General features: G+C 40.6%; 1 protein-coding gene across 7 annotated transcripts in view; it reads right to left on the bottom strand.

Annotated features, from left to right (window-relative positions):
- Positions 1-24,718, bottom strand: part of CNOT10 (CCR4-NOT transcription complex subunit 10) — an 80,943-nt gene that overhangs the window by 851 nt on the left and 55,374 nt on the right. For 5 of the 7 annotated variants that reach the window (XM_021677522.1, XM_021677523.1, XM_021677524.1 and 2 more), the window contains 5 exons: positions 9,993-10,106; positions 6,613-6,743; positions 4,966-5,001; positions 4,639-4,766; positions 1,234-1,309 (listed from right to left, as the gene is read on the bottom strand). In XM_021677522.1, coding sequence (XP_021533197.1) covers positions 1,234-1,309; positions 4,639-4,766; positions 4,966-5,001; positions 6,613-6,743; positions 9,993-10,106 — 485 coding nt within the window. Of the gene's footprint in view, positions 1-1,233; positions 1,310-4,638; positions 4,767-4,965; positions 5,002-6,612; positions 6,744-9,992; positions 10,128-24,718 lie in introns of all 7 variants that reach the window. The other 2 variants (XM_044916114.1, XM_044916118.1) reach the window with 1 other exon arrangement.

Raw genomic sequence — 24,718 nt, 5'->3', positions numbered from 1 at the left:
ATAAATAAATAAATAAATAAATAAATAAATAAATAAATAAATAAATAAATAAATAAATAAATAAATAAATAAAATCCTTAAAAAAAAAAGAGGGATTTTTAAAAGCCCTAAGGTTTTTCTAAGGTATGACCCAGCTTGCGAACTTGTCTCCAGGTAGACTGCATGGAAGAAGGGCACTAGGACCAGTGCACTAACCCTATTCACACCTTTCAGGAGGCCAAGGCCAGAGGGGTACCAGGCACTTAATCCTATAAAAAAGCTATCGAAAGAGGGAACCATGTAAAGATTCCCATGATCAAAAGGAGGCATGACTTAGAACTCTTAATGTTTCTGTTTAATTTCTTCCATTCATGTCTCTTCTCTACTTCATGCTGTCTCTTATATAGGGCCCACAGTCATTTTTCTCAGAAGCCATGTCCTTAAAGGTTGTATGTGCTCCAGAAGTCTGACCTGGATTTAGGTCTGGATAACTGTCAGCAAGAACTGGTTTACTGTAAAACTCATTAATGACATCTATGTTCAAAATACTACAGTGTACAACTCTTAGCAACTGGCATTCTGCCTCATGTTCTCAATTCAAGTCATTTGGCTGCCTAAGAGAAAGGTTAATTAGTAGGGATTAATTATAATGGTCAGAAGTTATGCTTTCCTGTATTTTCACAGATAAAAGGAAATACGGTTAAGTCACAAGAAGCAGTAATTTGTAAGATACCAAAAACTCCCTAGCTACATTTTTTTCTAGAAGAACTTGATGGGTAATATCTTCAAGGAAGGCAAAGTTTCAAATTCGAAGAGATAAATCAGACACCCAAAACCTTGGGTTCTTTGAAGGGATACAGTCCTTTTGTTTTTGTTTTTATTTTTATTTTTTTTATTTATTTATTTATTTTTTTTTAAGATTTTATTTATTTATTTGAGACAGAGAGAATGAGAGAGACAGAGAGCACATGAGAGGGGGAGGGTCAGAGGGAGAAGCAGGCTCCCCGCCGAGCAGGGAGCCCGATGCGGGACTCGATCCCGGGACTCCAGGATCATGACCTGAGCCGAACGCAGTCGCTTAACCAACTGAGCCACCCAGGCGCCCCTGTTTTTGTTTTTAAACTTCTATTTAAGTAATCTCTACACCCAACGTGGGGCTTGAACTCACAACCCCAAGATCAAGAGTTGCATGCTCTTCCAACTGACCCAGTCATCTCTGAAGGGATACAGTCCTAACTAGAGAGAATTACTTACCATTTTGCAGTTCAAGGTAGACTGCCAATAAGATGGCTTCAGGGGGCACCTCTTTAGGATGGATCATCGAAGCCGCCTTTGCTCAACAAAAAAGACACCCATGAAAAACCAACAGCTTAAGACACAAATTCCAAGTAATGCTGGGGGTGGGGGTGGGGGGAAGCCTACCAATGACAAGTTAGCAAACTCATTCCCACATGACCTCCTAGCAACTACTATCATTCTGTTCTGATGTCCCTCAGCTACCTTTGTCCTCATCCCTACTGATTAAACTAGACATGTAATTTTTCTTTAAATGATTCACTATTCATTTTCCCTTACCTAGTCCATAATGAGTTCTTAATAGGGGAAAGCTTTTCTTCCCTCTTGTTTTCACCTGCTTGGGGTTCTTCTTCCATGTCTTGGCTCTATTTGGTTTTGAGAAGGGTGACCAGACACTCGGGATTCTGCACTCCAGTCATTGGTCCAGGTCTGTTGTTGGTGGCTCTTCACCACAGACATGGTTGCACTTATATTAAAATCTGCATGTCCATTTGTTTTCCTAAGTAACAACTCAGTATTGCAGGTCTCAAGTTCCCAAAGTTAGCAATAAGAATTCAAACTTAAAAAGTTGGTAATACAGAAAAAAAAATACCACTAAGCATGTTCAATGTCCCCATTTTTAAGGACTGAAACAGTACAATTTTGTCAAATAAAATAATTTAATTGTTTAAGCAACATGCTATTCTTTCCTGGATCTGAGAGTCACTTCTCTAGCTAGCAATTTCTCTCTGACTTAGTCGTGAGAAAGGAAGCCTGGCCTGCTCTGGTCAATGGTGCTGAGATCATAGGTTTATTTCCTCAGTCTGGGCCTCTTTGGGCTGCAGCCTTTTCTCACACCTTACTATCAACTTGTATTCCCCCATCCAGTCTCAGGTACTCTGGCTTCCAGGCTGCCCTGCTTCTTTCCTTCATCTTATCAAAAAGTGTACTTGTATAAACATTTACTGATCAGAGGTGAGTGTGTGGGTAAGACAGGGACTCATCCTGACAATAAACAGGCATGCAAACAACGAACAATAATCCAAACAAATTGATCCAAATGCTAGGGAGAGAAGAGAATGAATGTACTGTGAATATGAAGAGAGAAAAATGTTTCTTTTGAATGGAGAGCTTCAGGGCAAGGGGCACCTGCCGTAGTCCTTGCAGGGTGGATATTGGGTAACAGAAAATGGGGAGAAAGGCCTTGTAGACCAAGCTGTGCAGATGGGAGATGTGTGGGGGACCAGAAGCTTGCACAAGGTCAGTTCCCAGCAGCCTCAGAAGAGATCTTGGATGAGCAGGTATGCTCTCATCCAGGGCACACCCTTAAGTTCTTCACGAACGAAGCAGGGAGGCTTTTATTTCTCTCACCACATCATGGAGGTATAATGACTCTGTTCAGAAAATGAGATTTTACACTTCTAGGCCAAGCTTCATACAGGCAAGATCATCTTTACAGCATTTTGTGGGTACTAAAATCTCTATTTTGCCTTCAAGTGGCTGGTTAACACAGATCATTTATTGTTCTTTGCATTGATCACAGTCTGCAGCTTTCTCTAAAATACAGGCATTCACAACAGCAACTTTATGAGACTTGATGGTGCTCTGCTTACTGGCTGTTCAGAATGGCTAGTGGCGGGCAGGCAACCTCGGAAACATCTCCGTGGAGCCCTTTCCAACTCTTCACGTCACTGTCCTGCCCTCCCAGGCACGGTGGGCCTCCCAATTAACAAAGATCCAGCCACTGGATTAACCTAAAAACCAAGGGACCAAAACAAAACTCCCTTCAGACCCTGAGCCAGGCCTGAGCCCATCTGTCTCTCCCAGCGTGGCAGCCGCCATGGCCACCTGCTGTACAAGAACCTGAGCTAGACCGTGCATACTGCGACTTTAGATCAAAAGTCCTGTTTGTTGGGGTGCCTGGGTGGTTCAGATGGTTGAGCGTCTGCCTACAGCTCAGGTCATGGTCCCAGGGTCCTGGGATTGAGCCCCGAATCGGGCTCCCTGCTTGGTGGGGAGCCTGCTTCTCCCTCTCCCTCTACTGTTCCCCCTACTTGCGCTCTCTCGTTCTGTCAAATAAATAAATAAAATCTTAAAAAAAAAAAAAAAAAAAGTCCCCTTTGCTGTAATCAACTCCTTCCCAATCAACTGGTGTAACTCAACTGCAAGATAATAGCAAACATGTTTCCTTGGATAGTCCGTCACTTAACATTTCTAATTTTGGATCAGAAGTGCCGACCAGATGCCACTTTAACTAAATATCACTCGTGGTTATTTTGCACATGGTAAGATTCTTCATGGCTCTATACGACAAAGTGGTCTTCACAGGAAGAACATTTCCAGAAGCCACCAAATCTCTTGAGAATAGGTGTAATTTCAATTTTAGCTACTCTGACAAGCATATAGGGACATGGGCTCTCTCCTGTGCTCCTGGTGATTATACCATTTGACACAAACTTTCCATATTAGAAGTCTTAAAATTCTGCACACCCTTTGACCTCTCAATTCCCTTTATAGGCAGGGTTGCATCACGCCTACCTATTTTTACTGTTTGATTCCCATGGCTTACCAAGAAGTAGTGCTCACATGCTTGCAATGTGAATTAGTATCTTTTTGAGGAATTACCCCTTTCTGAGTTTTTGACCCAACCTCTGGAGCTGCCATTGGTGCTATCTGGTCACCTGGTCCCCTAGTGCAAGTAAGGGTCCATGTTCATGACTGCTCCAGGGATGGGCAGGAAACCTAAAGAGGCTCAATCAGAATCTTCCCAGAGACCTACTGATGATACATCATTTCAGTGGTAGAATTCAGAGGTGTATTTTAGTTATATGTTGCCAGTAATTTTCTTTAACATATGTGGAATTTCTTTGGCACCAGCTTTCTTCTGAAGTCTCCCGTTTTAGTGGTCCAGCCACACAGTACTTATCCTGCTGCCCCATAACCAGTGTTGGTGGTTTCTAGTATGTCCTTTCAGAGCTCTCGTATGCATATACACAATCATAAAGCAACAGTTTTAAATCTTGGTCTTTTCACTTAGTATATCTTGGATATCTTATCATTTTAGTACACAGAGTTTACAGCGGCATTGTTTTCGGCTGTATGGATGCACCGTTATTTAAGTGATCCCTTATTTAGATAGTTTCCAATCTTCTGAAATTTTAATTATAAAAACCATTGGGAAAAATCCTCCATTAAGTGCCTAGGTTCATTTGTAATAGCTGATCAGTTGTTTACCTTGCAAGAATATTTCTAAGCTTGGAAAAGTAATATTCCAATTTTTAACAAATTGACCAGAGCCTCAAACAAAGTAACAAAACCCAGAAACTCCAAACCCTTTGCTGGCTGCCTTACAAGAGGGCTTAGCCCCACCACTTCCAGCCTCACCTGGTGGAGACACTTTCGGGCTTTGTCGTATTCGCTCCTCAGGCAGTAGGCGCTGCCAAGATTGAATAGCATCACGGTCCTGGCAGAGGTGACCGAACTGGGGTAGCATTGAGGGGCCCGCTTCCCAGCTGGGGAAAAAGAACGTGGACCCTGGTGAAGAGGCCGGGTCAAGGGCAAGGGGGCAACCCAATCCACCGCCCCAGGAGCTGCTCAGACTAAAGCACAAGGCTACTTCTTAGGTTGACAAATGGACACAAAAGGCTTGAGCCTACATCTTTTGGATGCAAAGCCAGGCTACTTTAAGTATTTACAAAGCTTCTTACTCACAGGATTCCATTGCTTCATTTTCACCTTTGTCTGAGCCTACAAAGACATGAAAACAAACCTGAGGGGGAAGGACAACAGAGTATATTTTCTAGAAACCTAATTTTGTTTATGAAATGGAAAATCTAGTATCATAGCAATCTGTAATGTCACAGTGTTTACTTTTCATGTAGTGGAGGTTCTATTAGAGGACACCAGAAGGTACCACCCACCACCACCCCATTCCTGCATAATATCTTGAATAAAGTGAATGCCAGTCTTACTTTCTTAAAAATTTAGGGATGATTTAAAACTGACTTGGGCGCCTGGGTGGCTCAGTTGGTTAAGCGACTGCCTTCGGCTCAGGTCATGATCCTGGAGTCCCGGGATCGAGTCCTGCATCGGGCTCCCTGCTCAGCAGGGGGTCTGCTTCTCCCTCTGCCCTCTTCCCTCTCGTGCTCTCTGTCTCTCATTCTCTCTCTCTCAAATAAATAAATAAAATCTTTAAAAATAAATAAATAAATAAATAAATAAATAAAACTGACTTTTGAGGGGCGCCTGGGTGGCTCAGTCGTTAAGCGTCTGCCTTCGGCTACGGTCATGATCCCAGGGTCCTGGGATCAAGCCCAGCACAGGGCTCCCTGCTCCGCGGGAAGCCTGCTTCTCCCTCTCCCACTCCCCCTGCTTGTGTTCCCTCTCTCGTTGTGTCTCTCTCTGTCAAATAAATAAAATCTTTAAAAAAAGTGATAATAATAAAAAATAAAACTGACTTTTGAATGCTTTTTTCTACTTTCCCCTAGACTGCAGAATCCCTTTAAGGAGAAAAATACAGTATGAGAATCAAAACAAATTTTTCTACTACCAGCCTTTCAAAAGTGAGAGTCTATTTATTTCTTTAAAATAGTCTTTCTTGGGGCGCCTGGGTGGCTTAGTTGTTAAGCATCTGCCTTCGGCTCAGGTCATGATCCGGGGTCCTGGGATCAAGCCCAGCACTGGGCTCCCTGCTCCGCGGGAAGCCTGCTTCTCCCTCTCCCACTCCCCCTACTTGTGTTCCCTCTTGCTGTGTCTCTCTGTCAAAAAAATAAAATAAAATCTTAAAAAATAAAATAAAATAAAATAGTCTTTCTTGGGGCGCCTATGTGGCTCAGTCAGTTGGGTGTCTGCCTTCAGTTCAGGTCATGATCCCGGGGTCCTGGGATCAAGTCCCGCATCAGGCTCCCTGCTCAACGGGAGTCTGCTTCTCCCTCTGCCCCTCAACCTGGCTCATGCTGTCTCTCTCTCGCTGTCTCTCTCTCAAATAAATAAAAATCTTAAAAAAAAAAAAAAAAAGTTAAAAAAAGAAAATAGTCTTTCTTTTCTTTCTTCTTTTTTCTTTTTTTTGGTCTGTTATCTCTACACCCAACGTGGTGCTTGAACTCACACCCTGAGATCAGAGTTTCATGCTCTTCTGACTGAGCCAGCCAGGCACCCCTCTAAAGTAAGCATTTAGACCATGTGATTATCAACTCTTAGGTCTACTCAGCACATAATTACTACAAAATATGTACAGCCAAAAATGTAGAGAGCCAACCCAAAACTTCTTTCCCTTCACAACTGTGCCTTCAGATTTCCACACATCCAAGAAGGAAGTGGAAATGATGACCGGTTCTGATCAAATGTGTCCTCACTAACCTTGGTCCTGCTCATTTGAAGAGATCCCTAAGGAAACATCAGTGACATTCTCTGGGTTCAAGTGAGTAATGGCATCAGATATTCTGTCCAGAGAGATGAGGGCTTCTGCAGCATATAAATGGCCCAAAAACCTAAGATGAAAAGAACAGATTCCAAACTGAGAAGTAGGTCATCACAAAACACCCAATGTATAACAAGATTTGGTGTACACATGCTTCACATATTTCAAATCTTTGAATTGAAATAGAAGTTTATAAATGGATCAATTAAAGGTCACTTAACTCTTACCTCTTTATATAAAAATATCTTAAAATATACAATAATTTTTATATCAGCTAAGCTGGAACAAATGACATATATCAATTAAGAAAAAAGTCCAGAATTGGCAAATTTACTATTCTGTTTATGCAGAAAATAACATTAACATAAGGAAAGGAAAGAAGTTCTAAAATAAGAGACAGGTCCAAGGATGAATCCTCTAGTCTCCGCTGCTGGAATAGTCAAAACACATCAGGATGCCAAACGGGACTCAGACCAGATTTGGGTTAGATCAACTTTACTTTCTATCCCAAAGGTTTCCTGCTTTTCAAATCATCTATTTTATGCCTACTGATGTTTTTAGGACAAATACGCATCCTCCCGGCTTATAAGAGCCTGCTTCTTCCGGTCTTTTACTTAACAGGCCATTTTTCTCTATGATCACCTGATTGATTTTTCAAAATTAAAAAAGGATTAGGTATATTCCACCCTTGCTGAAAATCTTAATGACTTTTCCTACCTGAGAACAAAACTTTTTATCAACTTAAAGCTCTCCAAGTTTGGTCCCACTTTTCTATATCCAGTCAATATTCCCACCCCCTCAAAAATTGCTCTGGTCCTACCAGACAGTGTCCTGGGCAGGGCGCACCCACTGTTCCCCCATGGCCTGGCCTTCTTGGGCAAGCCTGGCCTCATCTCCACAAGCCAACATCCATTCCTCCTTTTATTTTATTTTTTAAGATTTTATTTTCAAGTAATCTCTATACCCAATGTGTGGCTTGAAATCACAAACCTGACATCAACAATTGCATGCTCTACCATCTGAGCCAGTCAGGGATCTCTCTACTCCTCCTTTTAAATGGCCAGCTAGGTCTCACCTACTCTAGCTAGCCTGACCCAACTGAATCTGTCCCCATGAATCTCGAGTCCTCAAATTTTAGGCTCTTTTCAATATAACCTTTTTAGAGATTTACACATATTAACCACTCAAGAGCTCTTTAATTCTTTATTAAGCAATTTCTTCTAACTAAGAGGGGCTGCAATGACCTTATTTTGGTTCTCTACCAAATACCCTAACAGAAATGACAAGTTTTTAAAAAATCAGTAGGGGCGCCTAGGTGGCTCAGTCGTTAAGCGTCTGCCTTTGGCTCAGGTCATGATCCCGGGGTCCTGGGATCAAGCCCCACATCAGGCTCCCTGCTCAGCAGGAGGCCTGCTTCTCCCTCTCCCCCTGCTTGTGTTCCCTCTCTCGCTGTCTCTCTCGTCAAATAAATAAATAAAATCTTTAAAAAATCAGTAACTTCACTTATATTTTGAAATAAGATAATTTAAAAATTTCATTAAAGTAGTATCCACAAGCCAGTAATCATTACAAAACACAAACACATAAATTCAAAGAACTACTTCAAATTGTCTTCTGTGAATTACTTTATTAAAAACATCTTCCTTTTGGGGCACCTGGGTGGCTCAGTCGTTAAGCGTCTGCCTTCGGCTCAGGTCATGATCCCAGGGTCCTGGGATGGAGCCCCACATCGGGCTCCTTGCTCAGCGGGAAGACTGCTTCTCCCTCTCCCACTCCCCCTGCTTGTGTTCCCTCTCTCGCTGTCTCTCTCTCTGTCAAAAAATAAATAAAATCTTTTAAAAAATTAAAAAAAAAATCTTCCTTTTTTAGCCAAATGAAATGCCTTCATGACACTCAAAGCCAAGAAATCTTTGACCAGGTGTACAGAAAGCAAAAAGCTGTGGGGTAAAGCTGCTGTGGTATGTGAGCTGCCAAATGCAGAATTACCTGCTTGTCTTTGCTGGGAAGACAGACAGTGGCCTTGTTATTAATTAAGAAACCAATACTTAGGAAAGAATAGTTAAGAGAATTAAAAAAGAAATCAAGAGAATTAAAAAAAGAAATTGCCAGACACAGCTTGGCCAATCCCTCAAAAGTTGATAAACTTAAAAACCCTCCAACGAATGCCAAGTAAAGAATCTACCTGGGATTTGAGAACAGTGACCACAATGTCAACCAAAGAGGTTGGAAAAGCAGTGAAGATTTGTGTTTCACTTCTGTTAAACCGCAAAACAAACCGAACACTGCTCTAATCATGGCCGTGGCACCACAGGCCAAGTGTGGACTTCGGCGGCAACTCTGGGCTGCTACTTCCCCGAGTTGGACGGTGGTGTCCTCAGAGGCAACCCCGCTGCTTGAACTGGAACTCGGGATCCCTCCAGGTCTCAATGTTAGACAAGGCTTTCTTATATTTGATTGTGGCAAAGCCTCTTATGTTACTGGATGTTCTTTTAATTATCTTTTTTTTTTTTTGAAACACAAGATATGTTTGGGAAACACTGACCTAAAATAACCATAATCATTGTTAATTTTAGATGACTGTATAAAGTAATACTTTTTCTTAAGGACAAACATAATTAAACATCAACAGAATTATTCCTCAGAGTATGATCTCCCAATTCTAAGCACTGCACATTATAAACAAAGACCATTAAAAGGCAAGAGTAAGTAATTATATTCTGGAGATTATAGGTATATACCCACAGGATGAATGAAAAAACAACTGTCCTAATGTTATGCAGAGTATCTGTGGTTCCGAATAAAATTTCTAGCAGAGCATCATACAAAGATTCAAAGACAGCTCCATCTCACTCAACCTCCATAAATGGAAAGAGAGGTGCTTTAGCCAATTTTAGACTGACAATGACACTAATACTGAAGAGGCATAAAACTCAGGTAGTCAGAATTGTTATCTATTTAAATTGCATTCCTTGAAGCAGATTTATCGTGCTGACTAAACTCCTATTTTTGTGGGTCTTTTTCCTGAGGACTCATCTTATTTTGGGGACTAATACGTGAAAATATGCTCCAGTCAGGCCTAGTGGTGGACACTAGACAGTGCAAAGTTTCTGCCTCCTGATACTCAGTACAGCAAATGCTACTTCCCTTAATCCTCGAGGTACAACAAGGGAAAAGAACTACCAAATTAATGTTTTAGTCAGTTGCTTTGTCTAGATAATACATCCCACTGGGGGAGTAAAGAGCAGCAATATGTACCACAAACTAATTGAAAACCTCCAAACAAAACGACCCTGGGACACACAGCGGAAGTCACACTTACTTAAGCGATCCTGACAGCTTGGGCTGCTGAAGAAGTTTATCTGCGTGATTCAAAGCCATAAGGTTATCACCCAAAGCCAGGGCCACGTAAGCACTACAGGCAAGTATGGAGCATCTGGAACACAAAAGGGAAGGGCTGAAAACCTGAGTTACAAAATTGACAATGGTTGTATTTGTTATTAAATACGAAAGAACGCCCTAATTAAAGCTGTGACAATCTGGACACCGGGAAAGAAGAGAGAGGAAGTCACAACAGTAATGGTAAGAATTAGGATGATGTATAAAACTACCATCTGAGGCACAGTGTGGCTATCTACCCAACCCATCTTTAGCTTCCATCCAACTGACCCCCATCTCCAACAAAATAACCAAAAGGAGTTACAATATTTAGCCTGTAAAAAAATATGTAGTTAATGGCCTAGTGAGAATTTACTTCCCATAGAACATTTAACATCCTAGAAATAAAGCTCCAGAAGCAGATTACTATTCTTTCAAACTCATTTCGCCGAGAAACACAATTAACTCACTAAAAAATCCACTTAGCTTAAAGTATTCTTCTCTGAACCTGTTAAGTCTATAGTTCTTGCTAAGCAACAATATCAAGAGTAACTAAAAGAATTTCATTCATACATGTATATTACCCTAAATGAATATTCAAGAAAGAAATCAGGCTGAGTAAATACACGTGAAGATAAGAAAATTTAAATTACATTGACTTTGCTAAGTTGCATTGGAAAGCAAACTTCTGTTTGGTTTTCTACTTAATGGGCAGCTCATTTAAAACAGGTCTAGCTAAAGACTTGACACTAATAGATCACTTGAATGTTAAACAACCGCTCCAAAAAGCAATCTTAAAATAAACCCCTGTCAAATAGAAATGAGGTCTGAACGGCCAACCACAAATGACCCAACTTAGATACAGGGTTTTGAGTTATGTTTACAAATTACAGTACATATGTGTATCATTAAGTGCATTCGGGCTGTAATTTCAGTCTAAGGAAGAATGCAACCCCCACAGCCCTGCAGTTTTCTAATAATCTGAAATCCTTAACTAGAAATGGCCCTTCTAAAAGTGCCATAGCTGGGCAAATCAGACAAACAGAAGTAGTCTGCTGTTTCCTCTTCACTGAATGAGTCCTGGGTGTTGGAACCTTGGAAAATTAACCCACTAAAGGCAAAGTAGTCCCCTCAGCAACTCACAACACAGAAAAGTAGACTGGTCCCAGAGGAGACACAAGGAAATTGAGATTTATGGCCTTAGGCTACAATGGTAGGGGGTGAAAGAGTGCCTAATGTCGTCCCTTGTTTTAAAAAGATAGAGATTGAAATCCAAAGTCATTTAATATATTCTCTAGCTTAGAGTGTGTGATTAGAGTTAGGACTAACATTCAACACCATGGACTCCTAATTCACTGCCCTTCCCATCTATCATATTACTTCACTATCGGTTCATAAGACCACCTGAAAATAAAGTAGAAAGAAAAGATTGTTATGATTTTCCCAATGCATTCGTAACTATGCATACAACAAATGTAGGTACTTAAGCCTGTCTCTTTAAAAGGGAAGAAAACAGAAGGTAATCCAAAGTTTAAATTTTTTTATTGTTATATTAATCCCCATACATTACATCATTAGTTTTAGATGTAGCGTTCCATGATTCATTGTTTGTGCATAACACCCAGAGCCCCATGCAGAACGTGCCCTCTTTAATACCCAACACCAGGCTAACCCATCCTCCCACTCCCCTCCCCTCTAGAACCCTCAGTTTGTTTTTCAGAGTCCATCGTCTCTCATGGTTCGTCTACCCCTCCGATTTCCCCCCCTTCATTCTTCCCCTCCTGCTATCTTCTTTTTTTTTTCCCTTAACATATATTGCATTATTTGTTTCAGAGGTACAGATCTGAGATTCAACAGTCTTGCACAATTCACAGCGCTTACCAGAGCATATACCCTCCCCAGTGTCTATCACCCAATCAGCCCATCCCTCCCACCCCACCCCCCACTCCAGCAACCCTCAGTTTGTTTCCTGAGATTAAGAATTCCTCATATCAGTGAGGTCATATGATACATGTCTTTCTCTGTTTGACTTATTTCGCTCAGCATCAAAGTTTAAATTTTTTAAAAAGATTTTATTTATTTGAGAGAGAGTGCAAGCAAGAGCCTGACAAGCAGGGGAAGCAGGAGAGAGAGAGGGACAAGCAGACTCCCCACTGAGCAGGGAGCCTCCCATGGGGCCGATCTCAGGACCCCCGAGATCATAACCTGAGCAGAAAGCAGCCGCCTAACTGACTGAGCCACCCAGCCGCCCCTCCAAAGTTTAAATTTTCTTACTGAGCACATAATTTAAAATCTGAACCCTGTTCACATGAGAGAATAAGAGCAGGCAAGTAATGTCCTTCTCAAAGGGATTTTTTGACAAGCTTACTGTCAATATCCCTATGTTTCCAAGAGTTGTCTTTACCAGCCAGGCTGCCCTGTGCCCACAGCCCCTAGGGGGCATCCTCTCTGATGGAAGAAGCAAGGGCCCAAAGAAGGGAGGCAATGGCTAGTTATCTCCCCCATGCAGTAGCTCCTCAGTGCTTAGCTCTGTGTCGTGAGATTAGGGTGATTTAATTTCCTCTTTTGGCTTATTTGTACTATTTTATTTATTTATTTATTTAAAAGATTTTATTTATTTATTTGACAGAGAGAGACACAGTGAGAGAGGGAACACAAGCAGCGGGAGCGGGAGAGGGAGAAGCAGGCTTCCCGAGGAGCAGGGAGCCCGATGCTGGGGCTCGATCCCAGGACCCTGGGATCATGACCTGAGCCGAAGGCAGACACTTAACGACTGAGCCACCCAGGTGCCCCTGTACTATTTTAAAATGGCAACGAACACAAATTCAACAGCCAGGTATGTACTGCTTATGAAGAAAAGGACTTTTAAGGCCTAAATCTCCAGAGGCCCAAGAAAGCCATCAGCTCAGGGCCTATATGAATGAAAATCACTAAGTTTAATATCCATTTTCATCCATGACTTGGCCAAAGATCAGACATAAGCTCCTTCAAAGCAGAAGCCCACCATCTTTTGTTTCCTGCACTAACACTGGAGCAATTCCTCAGCATCTACGCAGTAGGTGTTTAACAGATAATCACTGAAGACCACAGCTTTCAACATTTTTTGACTTACTGCTCCAGGCACGCAGACCTCCACCTGTCTTGTTGGCAGGCTGCCTCACTGACGAAGCCACCTCCTTCCCAGCTCCCACAGACAGGAGAGTCATCCTGCATGCTCTGGGGCCTAGCGTCTAGGACAGCCACACCTCAGGCAGGCTTGCTGGGAAAAGCCTGCCCTGGCCTCTCCGGACAGTAGGGGGCTATTACTGCTCCAGCCCACTGTCAAGCCCACTTTGGGTCCAGAAATCAGTCATGTAAGATTGCAGCAGGTTTCTGCTGCCCAGGAAGTCCAGACTGCAGCTATGTACCAGGTAAAAATCTGGTTTCCTCAACTTTTACCCTTTTTTCCCAGAAGAGATCCTATCAAATCACAACAGGGTAGAAGATTCTACTAATAATCTTTCTTTTCAAAAATACTTAAATATGTCAAGCAGAACTCTGTGGCTGGCATTCTGATCAAGAGCTGTCGGATTAAGCAAGTTTCATTGCTTGCACAAAACTAAAACTAACATTTATGGCCCCTCGTCCCTTAATGCCTCACAATCTATCCCAACCTCTCATCATCCTCACTCATCCTCCTTTTCCTCTAGGGAACAATACTCTACTCTGCCATTAATTCCTACTGAGTGGTAACACTAGAAACACATATAGCTCTATCTACTAAGCCCCTGGAGAAATCACTTTACCTTTGAGAGTTGCTACTTAAAATACTAACCCCCCCCACCCCCCACTTCCCCGAGTCACTGTCCAATCTGCTTTACCAACCACACAGTGGATCTGACAGTTCAGCAGACTGGAAGAACTATACCTCAAGGGAAGAGACACACTAGCTTTCCATCCCCTGCCCCCAGTCTACACCCCCCCCCCCAATTGGAGGATCGGACATAACCCCATACTCTCTCCTCTACATGTGGGAGGAACTTGCTCTAGGTCCACAGAATGCCAACCCTTGGAAAGGAAAGAACAAAAAAGAAAAAAAAGAAATGGGGGTAGGGACTTTCCTTAAAGCATCAAATTACAGCAACAAGGCATATAAGACTGGGCATTAAAAGTCTATCAAGCCACATATTCTGTAATGAGTTAAATGAATCTAAACCATATGTCTGAAATAGTTTAACCCTTATTAAAAGAGGCTAAAATGGGGGTAAATCTAGTCAGTCACCATGTGTCAAAGGAAATTATAAAGAGATCTTACAGCAAACAAGTTTGAAAAATTGGCCCAAAAAATCCAATAAAGAATTTCTTCCAGGGGACGTGCCTGGGTGGCTCAGTCAGTTGGGCATCTGCCTTCGGCTCAGGTCATGGTCCCAGGGTCCTGGGATCGAGCCCCACAAGAGGCTAGATGGGGAGCCTGCTTTTCTCTCTCTCTCAAATAAATAAAAATCTTTTTCTTTTTTTTAAAGATTTTTATTTATTTATTTGACAGAGAGAGGGAACACAAGCAGCGGGAGCGGGAGAGGGAGAAGTAGGCTTCTGGAGGAGCAGGGAGCCCGATGCGGGCTCGATCCCAGGACCCTGGGATCATGACCTGAGCCGAAGGGAGACGCTTAATGACTGAGCCACCCAGGCGCCCTAAATAAATAAAATCTTAAAAAAAGAAAAAGAATTTTTTCCAAGCTGAATAGATTATATAATTTCAAAAAGTAATCAGGCGCCTGGCTGGCTCAGCTGGTAGAGCACTCGACTCTTGATCTCAGGGTTGTGAGTTTGAGCTCTATGGTGGGCATGGAGCCTACTTTAAAAAAAAAAAGTCTTTCAAGCTATCTCCATTATCCATGATAATTTCGAAAATGTTAAACTTGTCAACTTTCAAATCTTAAAAGAAAATTTTTAAGTTTTTCACTTCATGTGTTTTGTAAACATTTTGCTTTTCTGGTAACAGTTCTGTACAAAAAGAAGCTTACTGACAAACACACCCCAAATCCAAAACAAATAGAAGCCCAACACAAAGAAGCTGAAAAAAGTTTTTCAACCAAATCTAGCGTCTCAAAGGACCGAGCCCTAGCCTAGGCAGCAAATAAAATTCATATAGTCACAGACACAGCATTTTATTTATTTATTTTTTTTTTAAAGATTTTGTTTATTTTTATTTATTTGACAGAGAGAGAGAAACAGCATGAGAGGGGATAGGGTCAGAGGGAGAAGCAGGCTCCCCGCTGAGCCGGAGCCAGATGTGGGACTCGATCCCGGGACTCCGGGATCATGACCTGAGCCGAAGGCAGTCGCTTAACCAACTGAGCCACCCAGGCGCCCGACACAGCATTTTATATACAGACGGGACCTGAAGATCATCCGACCCAATTCATTTACTTGACAGAAAAGTAAGACCTACAGGGGTTAAAGGATTTGTCCAATGTCAGCAGTGGCCATATGGGGCTTCCACAGAATGGCAGACCACTGAAGAATTACTCGAGCCCTGCCAATATGAACACTGCTTATGATGTGAAGGAAATGTCACATATGCAGGTTCCCTCTTTGGTGGAATTGATTATAGATGGATACATTTCAATAGGACCACACACTCAGATGTAAGAACAATAGGAGATTCAAAAGATTTTCAGCCATAATTCTGTTTTAGGTATGTCTCATGAGCTATAATATAACCACTAGGCCAAAACCAAAAGAAACTGGATTCCGTAAGTATACTAGAACTGCCTATAATATTTATGTCATCAACCATTTGTTTGATTCATCTTCTCTCAAACACTGGGTCATGGGAGGTCCCCTTTAACTGAATGGGAAATCATCCACTGAGTATTACATCAAATTCTAAATGAACTAATTAAAGTTTTATAATTTATACTTGTAGAACAACTTAACTGGGCTTAATTAAATGTGACCTGAACACTTCCTTTTATCCATTTCTGAGCCTCTTTATTAAACAACAAAAAAGACAAATTGAAATTTCATTTTTATTTATTTTTTTTTTTTTAAAGATTTTATTTATTTATTTGACAGAGAGAGACACAGCGAGAGAGGGAACACAAGCAGAGGAAGCGGCAGAGGGAGCCTGATGCGGGGCTCAATCCCAAGACCCTGGGATCATGACCTGAGCCAAAGGCAGAAGCTTAATGACTTGAGCCACCCAGGTGCCCCTCACTTTTATTCTATATGCTGTGATTTTAATTTTTCATACAAACATTTCCCATGTGGGCCCCCAAATTACTTCCTGCCCTTTTCCAGTTCTGTTATACTGTTTTCCAAGTTCTAGAGCAGATCCATTTTAGTTTCAGAAATTAAAAATCACAATCTCAGAATGAATAACAAAGATGTCCTATAATATGCAACATGTAAGAATCAGTACATATACCTAAGCTGGTTATTAAACCACTGTGCAGGGTGCCTGGGTGGCTCAGTTGGTTAAGCAACTGCCTTCGGCTCAGGTCATGATCCTGGAGTCCCGGGATCCAGTCCCGCATCGGGCTTCCTGCTCAGCAGGGAGTCTGCTTCTCCCTCTCCCACTACCCCCTCTTGTGCTCTCTCTCTCAAATAAATAAATAAAATCTTTAAAAAAATAAATAATAAACCACTGTGCAACAATGAAATGTTAATATGTGACTAATTAGGCCTATGAACTTATTTCTTTCCTGTTAATAAGATACTAGTATGCGAAAGAATTAAGTTGAGCGCTTACTTCGTAACATATATAAAAATTATCTGAAAAACAGATAAAAGACCTAAATGTAACACGTAAAACTATAAAACTCTTAGAAGAAAACATAGGGGTAAACCCTTATGTCTTTGAATTTGGCAAAGGATTCTTAGATAGGACATGAAAAGCATGATCAATAAAAGAAAAAAGTAAGGGTTGCCTCAGTGGCTGAGTGAGTTGGGTGTCTGGCTCTTGGTTTTGGCTCAGGTCATGATCTCAGGGTCCTGGAATTGAACCCATGTCAGGCTCTGTGCTCAATTGGGGAGTCTGCTTGATTTCTCTCCCTCTCCCTCTGAACCACACCCCCAATTCACACTCTCTAAAATAAAGAAACCTTTAAAAAAAAAACAAAAACAAAGAGGGTGCTTGGGTGGCTCAGTCATTAGGTCAGGTCATGGTCCTAGGGTCCTGAGATCAAGCCCCGCATCAGGCTCCCTGCTCCACAGGAAGCCTGCTTCTCCCTCTCCCACTCCCCTACTTGTGTTCTCTCTCTCGCTGTCTCTCTGTCAAATAAATAAATAAAATCTTAAAAAAAAATGTGATTAATCACATTTTTAAAAAATTAATATTTTATTTATTTGAGAGAGAGCACAAGCAGGGGGAGCAGGAGAGGGACAGGGAGAAGCAGGCTCCCCACTGAGCAGGAAGGCCAACGTGGGGCTCAATCCCAGGACCCCAGGATCATGACCCCAGCTGAAGGCAGACACTCAACCGACTGAGCCACCCAGGTGCCCCTCAATAAATAAATCTTTAAAAAGATAAAAATAGGGCACCTGGGTGGCTCAGTCGGTTGAGCGACTGCCTTCGGCTCAGGTCATGATCCTGGAGTCCCGGGATAGAGTCCCACATCGGGCTCCCTGATCAGCAGGGAGTCTGCCTCTCTCTCTGACCCTCCCCCCTCTCATGCTCTCTATCTCATTCTCTCACAAATAAATAAATAAAATCTTTAAAAAAAAAAAAAGATAAAAATAAAAACTCAGAGCAGCACTGTCCAATACAAATATAATTGGACCTGTAAGTATAATTTTAAATTTTCTTTTTTTTAAAAGATTTTATTATTTGAGAGAGAGAGACAGTGAGAGAGGAAACACAGGCAGGGGGAGTGGGAGAGGGAGAAGGAGGCTTCCCGCAGAGCAGGGAGCCCAATGTGGGGCTCGTTCCCAGGACCCTGAGATCATGACCTGAGCCAAAGGCAGATGCTCAACGACTGAGCCACCTAGACGCCCCTAATTTTAAATTGTCTAATAAACACGTTAAAGTAGAAGAAACAGGTGAAATTATTTAGTTTTAACATATTTAAAATAATCTACTGTATCATTTCAACATATAATCAATATAAAAAATTACTGATACATTTTACATTGTTCTTGGTTATAAGTTTTGAAATCCCTCGTGGTACCATACACTTAAACAGTGCACCTTTCATGTGCTTAGTAGTGACCTGGTAAGTGGCTTTGGTACCAGATACTGCAACCTTAGGGTCTAAGGAATACATGCTAACTACAAATAGGGGTTTTTGTTGTTGTTGTTAAGAAACCAAATTTTTCTTTTTTCTTTTTTAGATTTTATTTATTCATTTGAGACACAGAGATACAGAGAGAGAGAGAGAGAGAGAGAAAGAGAGAGAGAAAGCATGAGCAGGGAGAGAGGCAGAGGGAGAGGAAGAAGCAGGCTCCTCGCTGAGCCAGGAGCCCGATGTGGGGCTCAATCCCAGGACCCTGGGATCATGACCTGAGCTGAAGGCAGATGCTTAACCATCTGAGCCACCCAGGTGCCCCAAGAAACAAAATTTTTCATGTCCTGCCACCTTGTAAGTGATATATAAGGGAAACTGACCATGTATCAATCATTAGTGGTTAAATTATATTTCCCAAAAGAATATATTATTTTATTTTAGTTTTTTATTTGAGAGAGAACAAGAGAGAGAGGGAGAGAACACAGAGGAAGAAGTAGACTCCTGCTGAGCAGAGAGTCCAATGTGGGGCTCGATCCCAGGACCCTGAGATCATGACCTGAGCCAAAGGCAGATGCTTAACTGAGTGAGCCACCTAGGCGCCCCTCAAAAGAATATATTTAGAATTACATTAATTTTTGTAAAATTTAAAACTACCTTAAAAATTTTAATTTTTTTTAGTGATCTCTACACCCAACATGGGGCTCAAACTCACAACCCCGAGATCAAGAGTCGCATGCTCTACTGACTGAGCCACTGAGATCCAATACCTTAAAATTTTAATGAGATATAATTATATACACTAAAATGCATCACTTGAAGTGTACAGTTTGATGAGTTTGAATATATACATGTAACCACCAGCCCAGTTAAAATACAGAATATTTCTATCACTGCAGAAAGATTCTTCCAGTCAATTCCTCCCAACCACTGCTCTGATTTCTATTAACATAAATTAGTTTTGTATAGTTTTGCCTGTCATATAAATGGCATAAATGGAATCATACTGTAGATACCTTACACTGCATAAAAGAAACACAAAATGTTTTGAGATTCATTCATATTGACTTGTGCATCAATAATTTGTTGCTTTTTATAGCTGAATAGTATTCCAGTGTATATAGTGGATTATAATTTAGTTATCTGTTCTCTTATTAATGGTTACTGGACTACTCCTAGTTTTTCTCTATCATGAGTAAAGTTGCTAGGATTTATTGTATGTACAAGTTTTCATTTATCTTGGGTATGTACCTAGAAATAGAATCACCTTTTCTTTGAAAATTTTAAGTCATAGCATTTATTTAATTTAAGGCTGTAGAATGTGTGTATGTGTGTGTGTGCTTTCCTAATTGAATGAAACTGATGGCTTTGCAGAGCTCGGAATGATTCAGGAACTGAACAATACTCTAACAGTGTTCATCTGTTCATCTGAGCCTCACAATTAAACTTAGTTGATTTCTGAGACATTTCCTGATGTGGGGTAAATTTCTGTTTTAATTGTGAGAATATTCTTCTGAAATCTTTCTTAATTCTAATATAGAATCTCATTAATTGCTTCAGGTGTCATCTGTCTTCAAAAAACATTCTTGAAACTTGGTTAGAATGAATATTTTTGGGGACCCATCTTCATTTATATACAAATGAAAAAAATGAAAGTACTCAAGAGGCTGTGAACCCATACCAAAGAAAGTGACCATTATAACACTCATGATAATTTACTGCATATTAGTTATGCTGGAAATAGGAAATGAGGTTTTACATTGGTGTCTTGGGTATTAGAGGGCACAAGGGGTCAAAGATAATAGTCCATAAAAAATACACTAGTCACACACACATTTCCAATCACATAAAAGAATTCAGGTCAGAAAAAGATGAAATCTCTAAGAATTCCATGATCTTAACAGAAAACCAATGTACTCAGTCTCCTTCCTTCTATAGAAGACAGCTGGCTCCTGCCACAGAACTGCCCTTTAACACGCCCAACTGCATTATGAGCTTTTATAGCTTTGAAAATTACGACACAAATCTTTTACGACTCCTTCCCTGCACCATTTGTCTCCACATTACCATTACTACTGTCTTGCATAGCAGTTCTTTTTATAAATCTACCCTAAGGCTCCTTCCCTCTTGTTCCATTCCCTTTCTCCCATCTGCTCCATAAGAAAAAAGGTTAATATATACCAGCAAACCCATCTTTACCTCAATTTATGATGATGGAATTCCCAATGGAGACCCTTTGCCCCTTTCCACAAAAACAGGGAAGTAATTTTATTTTCTCTGAAAATCATCAATCCTCCTATTAGGGCACATGGAAAGCAAAGAGTTGTGCCTTGGAGGGTACAAAATTCAGAGAGGAAGTATGCCACTCTGCACATACCCTTCTCTTTAATGCCACTTTCAGAAGGCAAAATTAATTTACACAACTCTGCAGCTGTTCAACCATTAGAGAATAATATACTTGTTAAATTGCATAAAGCCATCCTAAGATTAGTACTCAAATAAATTTGTAAAAATTAAATTTAAAAACTGTTTAAAATACCTTATTAAGGATTCTCCTTAAAAACTCTGTACAATGATACTCACTGCAGCATTATTTGTAACATCAAAGACAAACATTATAAGCAACTAAATATAAAGGAATGATGAAGTATGTCATATCCATATAACGCAATTCTATGCACCTATTAGAAAGAATGAAACAGAGCTTTGTACCAATGAAGAGCAATTTCTAAAGATACATTGTCAAATGGGAAAAGTAGGGTATGGAACAAGATGGGGACACTATCCAATTGCTAGTGTAAAAATTACCATATATACATACGCTGGTACAGGAATGAGAAATCTCACTGGAAGGACATACAAGAAACTGGTAACTGGTCGCCCCTCAGGGAAGATCTTAGAAACAGAGGACTGGGATGGGTCAAATTTTACTTATACTATCCAACTTTTTTTTCTTTCTAAGATTTTATTTTTAAGTAATCTATACACCTTAACATGGGGCTCAAACTTCACGACCCTGAGATCAAGAGTCGTTCATTCTTCTGACTGAGCCAGCCAGGCGCCCCTACACTATGTAACTTTTTGTACTAAGATTTTTATCACACACAATAACCTATTAAAAATAGATGAACCCCTTAGATAAATATAAAATGCAGGTGGATCCATAAAGAAAGACATCTCTAGAAAACATGAGGGACACTGGGGGAAAACAGTACATTTTTTTTGGCAAATCAAAGCATTGTCCCAAATATTGTCCTGGCTGAGCACTACAATCCACCTCTTTCCCATGAGCTCAAGTTATACCAAATACAGATTAGCTTTACTTAATTTGCGTTGTTTTTTCAAATTTCCATTCAGGACAAAAATCTAGCATGGTTTTAGTTATATGGTTGAAATTTGACTGCTTCTTATATTTATTTATTTTTAAAGATTTTATTTATTTATTTGACAGAGAGAGAGACAGCAAGAGAGGGAACACAAGCAGGGGGAGTGGGAGAGGGAGAAGCAGGCTCCCCACAGAGCAGGGAGCCCGACGAGGGGCTCGATCCCAGGACCCTGGGATCATGACCTGAGCCAAAGGCAGACGCTCAACTGACTGAGCCACCCAGGTGCCCCAAGAAAACATTTAATTAACTTTGTCAAGTTTCAAAAAACCAAAACTCTACATTCAAAATCTTAAATGACCAACTCATTTCTAACTAAACATGAGATTTAATCCTCCATATAGAGGATTAATTCTTTCCTCCTCATAATAAAACCCGGGACAGAGAGGGCATTAATGCTAAGTGGGAATTTATGGTACACTTCAACAGAATAAAATAAAGAAATAAAAAGTTGTTGTCTAGGTGAGAATGGTGCATGGAGCCCTGTGCTCATGGACAGCAATGCCCTGGCATGAACATGTTGATCTGACAGAATATGATCAGAAAAGGGCACATCTTGGGGACATCTGGGTGGCTCAGTCAGTTAAGCACCTGACTCTTGATTTTGGCTCAGGTCATGATCTTGGGGTTGTGGGACTGGGCCCTATGTCAGGCTCTGCACTCGGTGTGGAGTCTGCTTGAGATTCTCTCTCCCTTTGCCTCTGCCCCGCCCCCTGCTCTCTCGCGATCTCTCACACACATACATATACACTCTCTCTCTTTCAAAACAAATGAATAAAAATCTTAAAAAAAAAAAAGGGCACATCTTTATTTAAATGGAAAAAAAAAAAGAGAGAGAGAGAGAAAAGGACATATCCTGCTGGCCAATATTCCTCCAAAAACACGAGGCATGCAAGGAGGGGCTTCACTAACATTAATGAAATAGCCTCCTTTTTAAAGAGTTAGAAAAAACAGATATCCAATAAGAAAACAAAAATCATCAGTTATTCCACTATTCAGGGATAACCACCATGAAGGTTTTGACATAGATCCCTCCAATTTTTTCACGCAAATAAACATATACATGTTATTTTATAAAATTGTAATTTTAAACTGTTTAGACATAAAATCTTAACATTTTATAGTTCTGTTGCATGCTTTATTTGAAAGTTAAATGAAGTTAATCAAATGGACTATACTATGAAAAATTACACACAGTAAAGATAGATCCCTACCTTATTCTTTTTTTTTTTTTTTTAAAGATTTTATTTATTTGACAGAGAGAGACACAGCTAGAGAGGGAACACAAGCAAGGGGAGTGGGAGAGGGAGAAGGAGGCTTCCTGCGGAGCAGGGAGCCCAATGTGGGGCTCGATCCCAGGACCCTGGGATCATGACCTCAGCCGAAGGCAGACGCTTAACAACTGAGCCACCCAGGCGCCCCTACCTTATTCATTTCTATAAAATACATTCTAGATGAAACAAATTTATATTGGTGGTTGTGACAGTGCTAGAACACATAGGTGAATTATTCTCTCATCCTTGGAGGCAAGAAGGCCTTTCTACACATTACATGAATACTTATGGAATTCTGTTTTACAACTAAAAGCATAAATCTCAGAAATGATAAAAGGCCAATTTCTGTAACATACAAGAACTCTTACAAAAACAAAAAGGATGAAAAACCCAATATGAAAATGGTAAATTCTACAAACAGGAGGTTTAAAGAAAAAGAAATACAAGCCATCAGTTAACCTTGGCATCAGACTGAGCACCTTGAGCAGACTGAAAGAAATGCAAAATTTTTAAATGAGGTCATTTTTTACTTCTCAGGGTAATAAAATATCACACGAATAAAAGAGACACCCCAAATCTCACGACCTAATAACTAAGCTACTAATTAATACCATTTTGTCCTAAGTGTTCGCCATCTTTTTTTTTTTTTTTAAAGATTTATTTATTTGAGTGGGAGAGCGAGAGAGCAAGTGTGCAAGCTGGGGGAGGGGCAAAGGGAGAGGGAGACAGAAGCAGACTCCCCACTGAGCGTGGAGCCCCACGTGGGGTTTGATCCTACAATCCTAACATCAGACCTGAGCTGAAATCAAGAGTCGGACACTCAACCAACTGAGCCACCCGGATGCTCCTCACCATCTGCTTTTGAAGGCAGTTTTTTTTTTCCTCTATCTCTAATTCCTCTGTACCTTTCACAAGGCTAGCACTGTTTGTCAGAAAAAAATGGGAATAAATAAATGTTTTCCAAAATTCATCCATTAATTGACAATGCTACCAGCAACACATATATGTTTAAATGTACTTCTGTCACTCTTTTGCAATAGGCAAAACGTAAGAAATGATGGTTCTTTAAAAAAAAATAATAATAATAAAAGAAATAATGGCTTTTTTTTAATTTTAATTTTCAGTTCTATTATTGAAATCATTCTTAAAAGTAATGCTATATCATTCAGCCTAACTCAAAAATAATATGAAGAAATTATGGTCGGGGCGCCTGGGTGGCTCAGTCATTAAGCATCTGCCTTCGGCTCAGGTCATGGTCCCAGGGTCCTGGGATTGAGCCCCACATCGGGCTCCCTGCTCCGCGGGAGGGCTGCTTCTCCCTCTCCCACTCCCCCTGCTTGTATTCCCTCTCTCGCTGTCTCTGTCAAATAAATAAATAAAATCTTAAAAAAAAAAAGAAATTATGGTCAAAATATATCAAATTTGTTGAAAGATAAATTTATAGACTTAAAGTCCACTAACTCCAAGGCAAGAGTAAAAATGAAGAAAATCACATTCAGACTCATCATGGTCTAATTGCTGAAAAACAATCTATAGATAGAAAAACGGCACCTCAGTACAATGACTATAAATTTCTAATCAGAAATAACAGAAGTTGAAGTTAATGCAGTGACCTCTTCAAAGAGCTGACTGAAAGGAAAAACAAACTCTACCAATCTAGAGTTCTGTTTTCAGTGAAAATATCCTCTAAGAATGAAGATGAAATAAAGACAATTGTAGATTTAAACAGATTAAAAAAACCCAAAACCCTAGGAAAATTAAGACCTGTATTGTAAGAAATGTTGAAGGAGGAGCCTCAGAATGAAGGGA

The sequence above is a fragment of the Neomonachus schauinslandi genome, chromosome 1 (assembly GCF_002201575.2).
Source record: "Neomonachus schauinslandi chromosome 1, ASM220157v2, whole genome shotgun sequence".
In the NCBI taxonomy this organism is placed as follows: Eukaryota; Metazoa; Chordata; class Mammalia; order Carnivora; family Phocidae; genus Neomonachus; species Neomonachus schauinslandi.
This window is presented reverse-complemented; position numbering and strand designations above follow the sequence as displayed.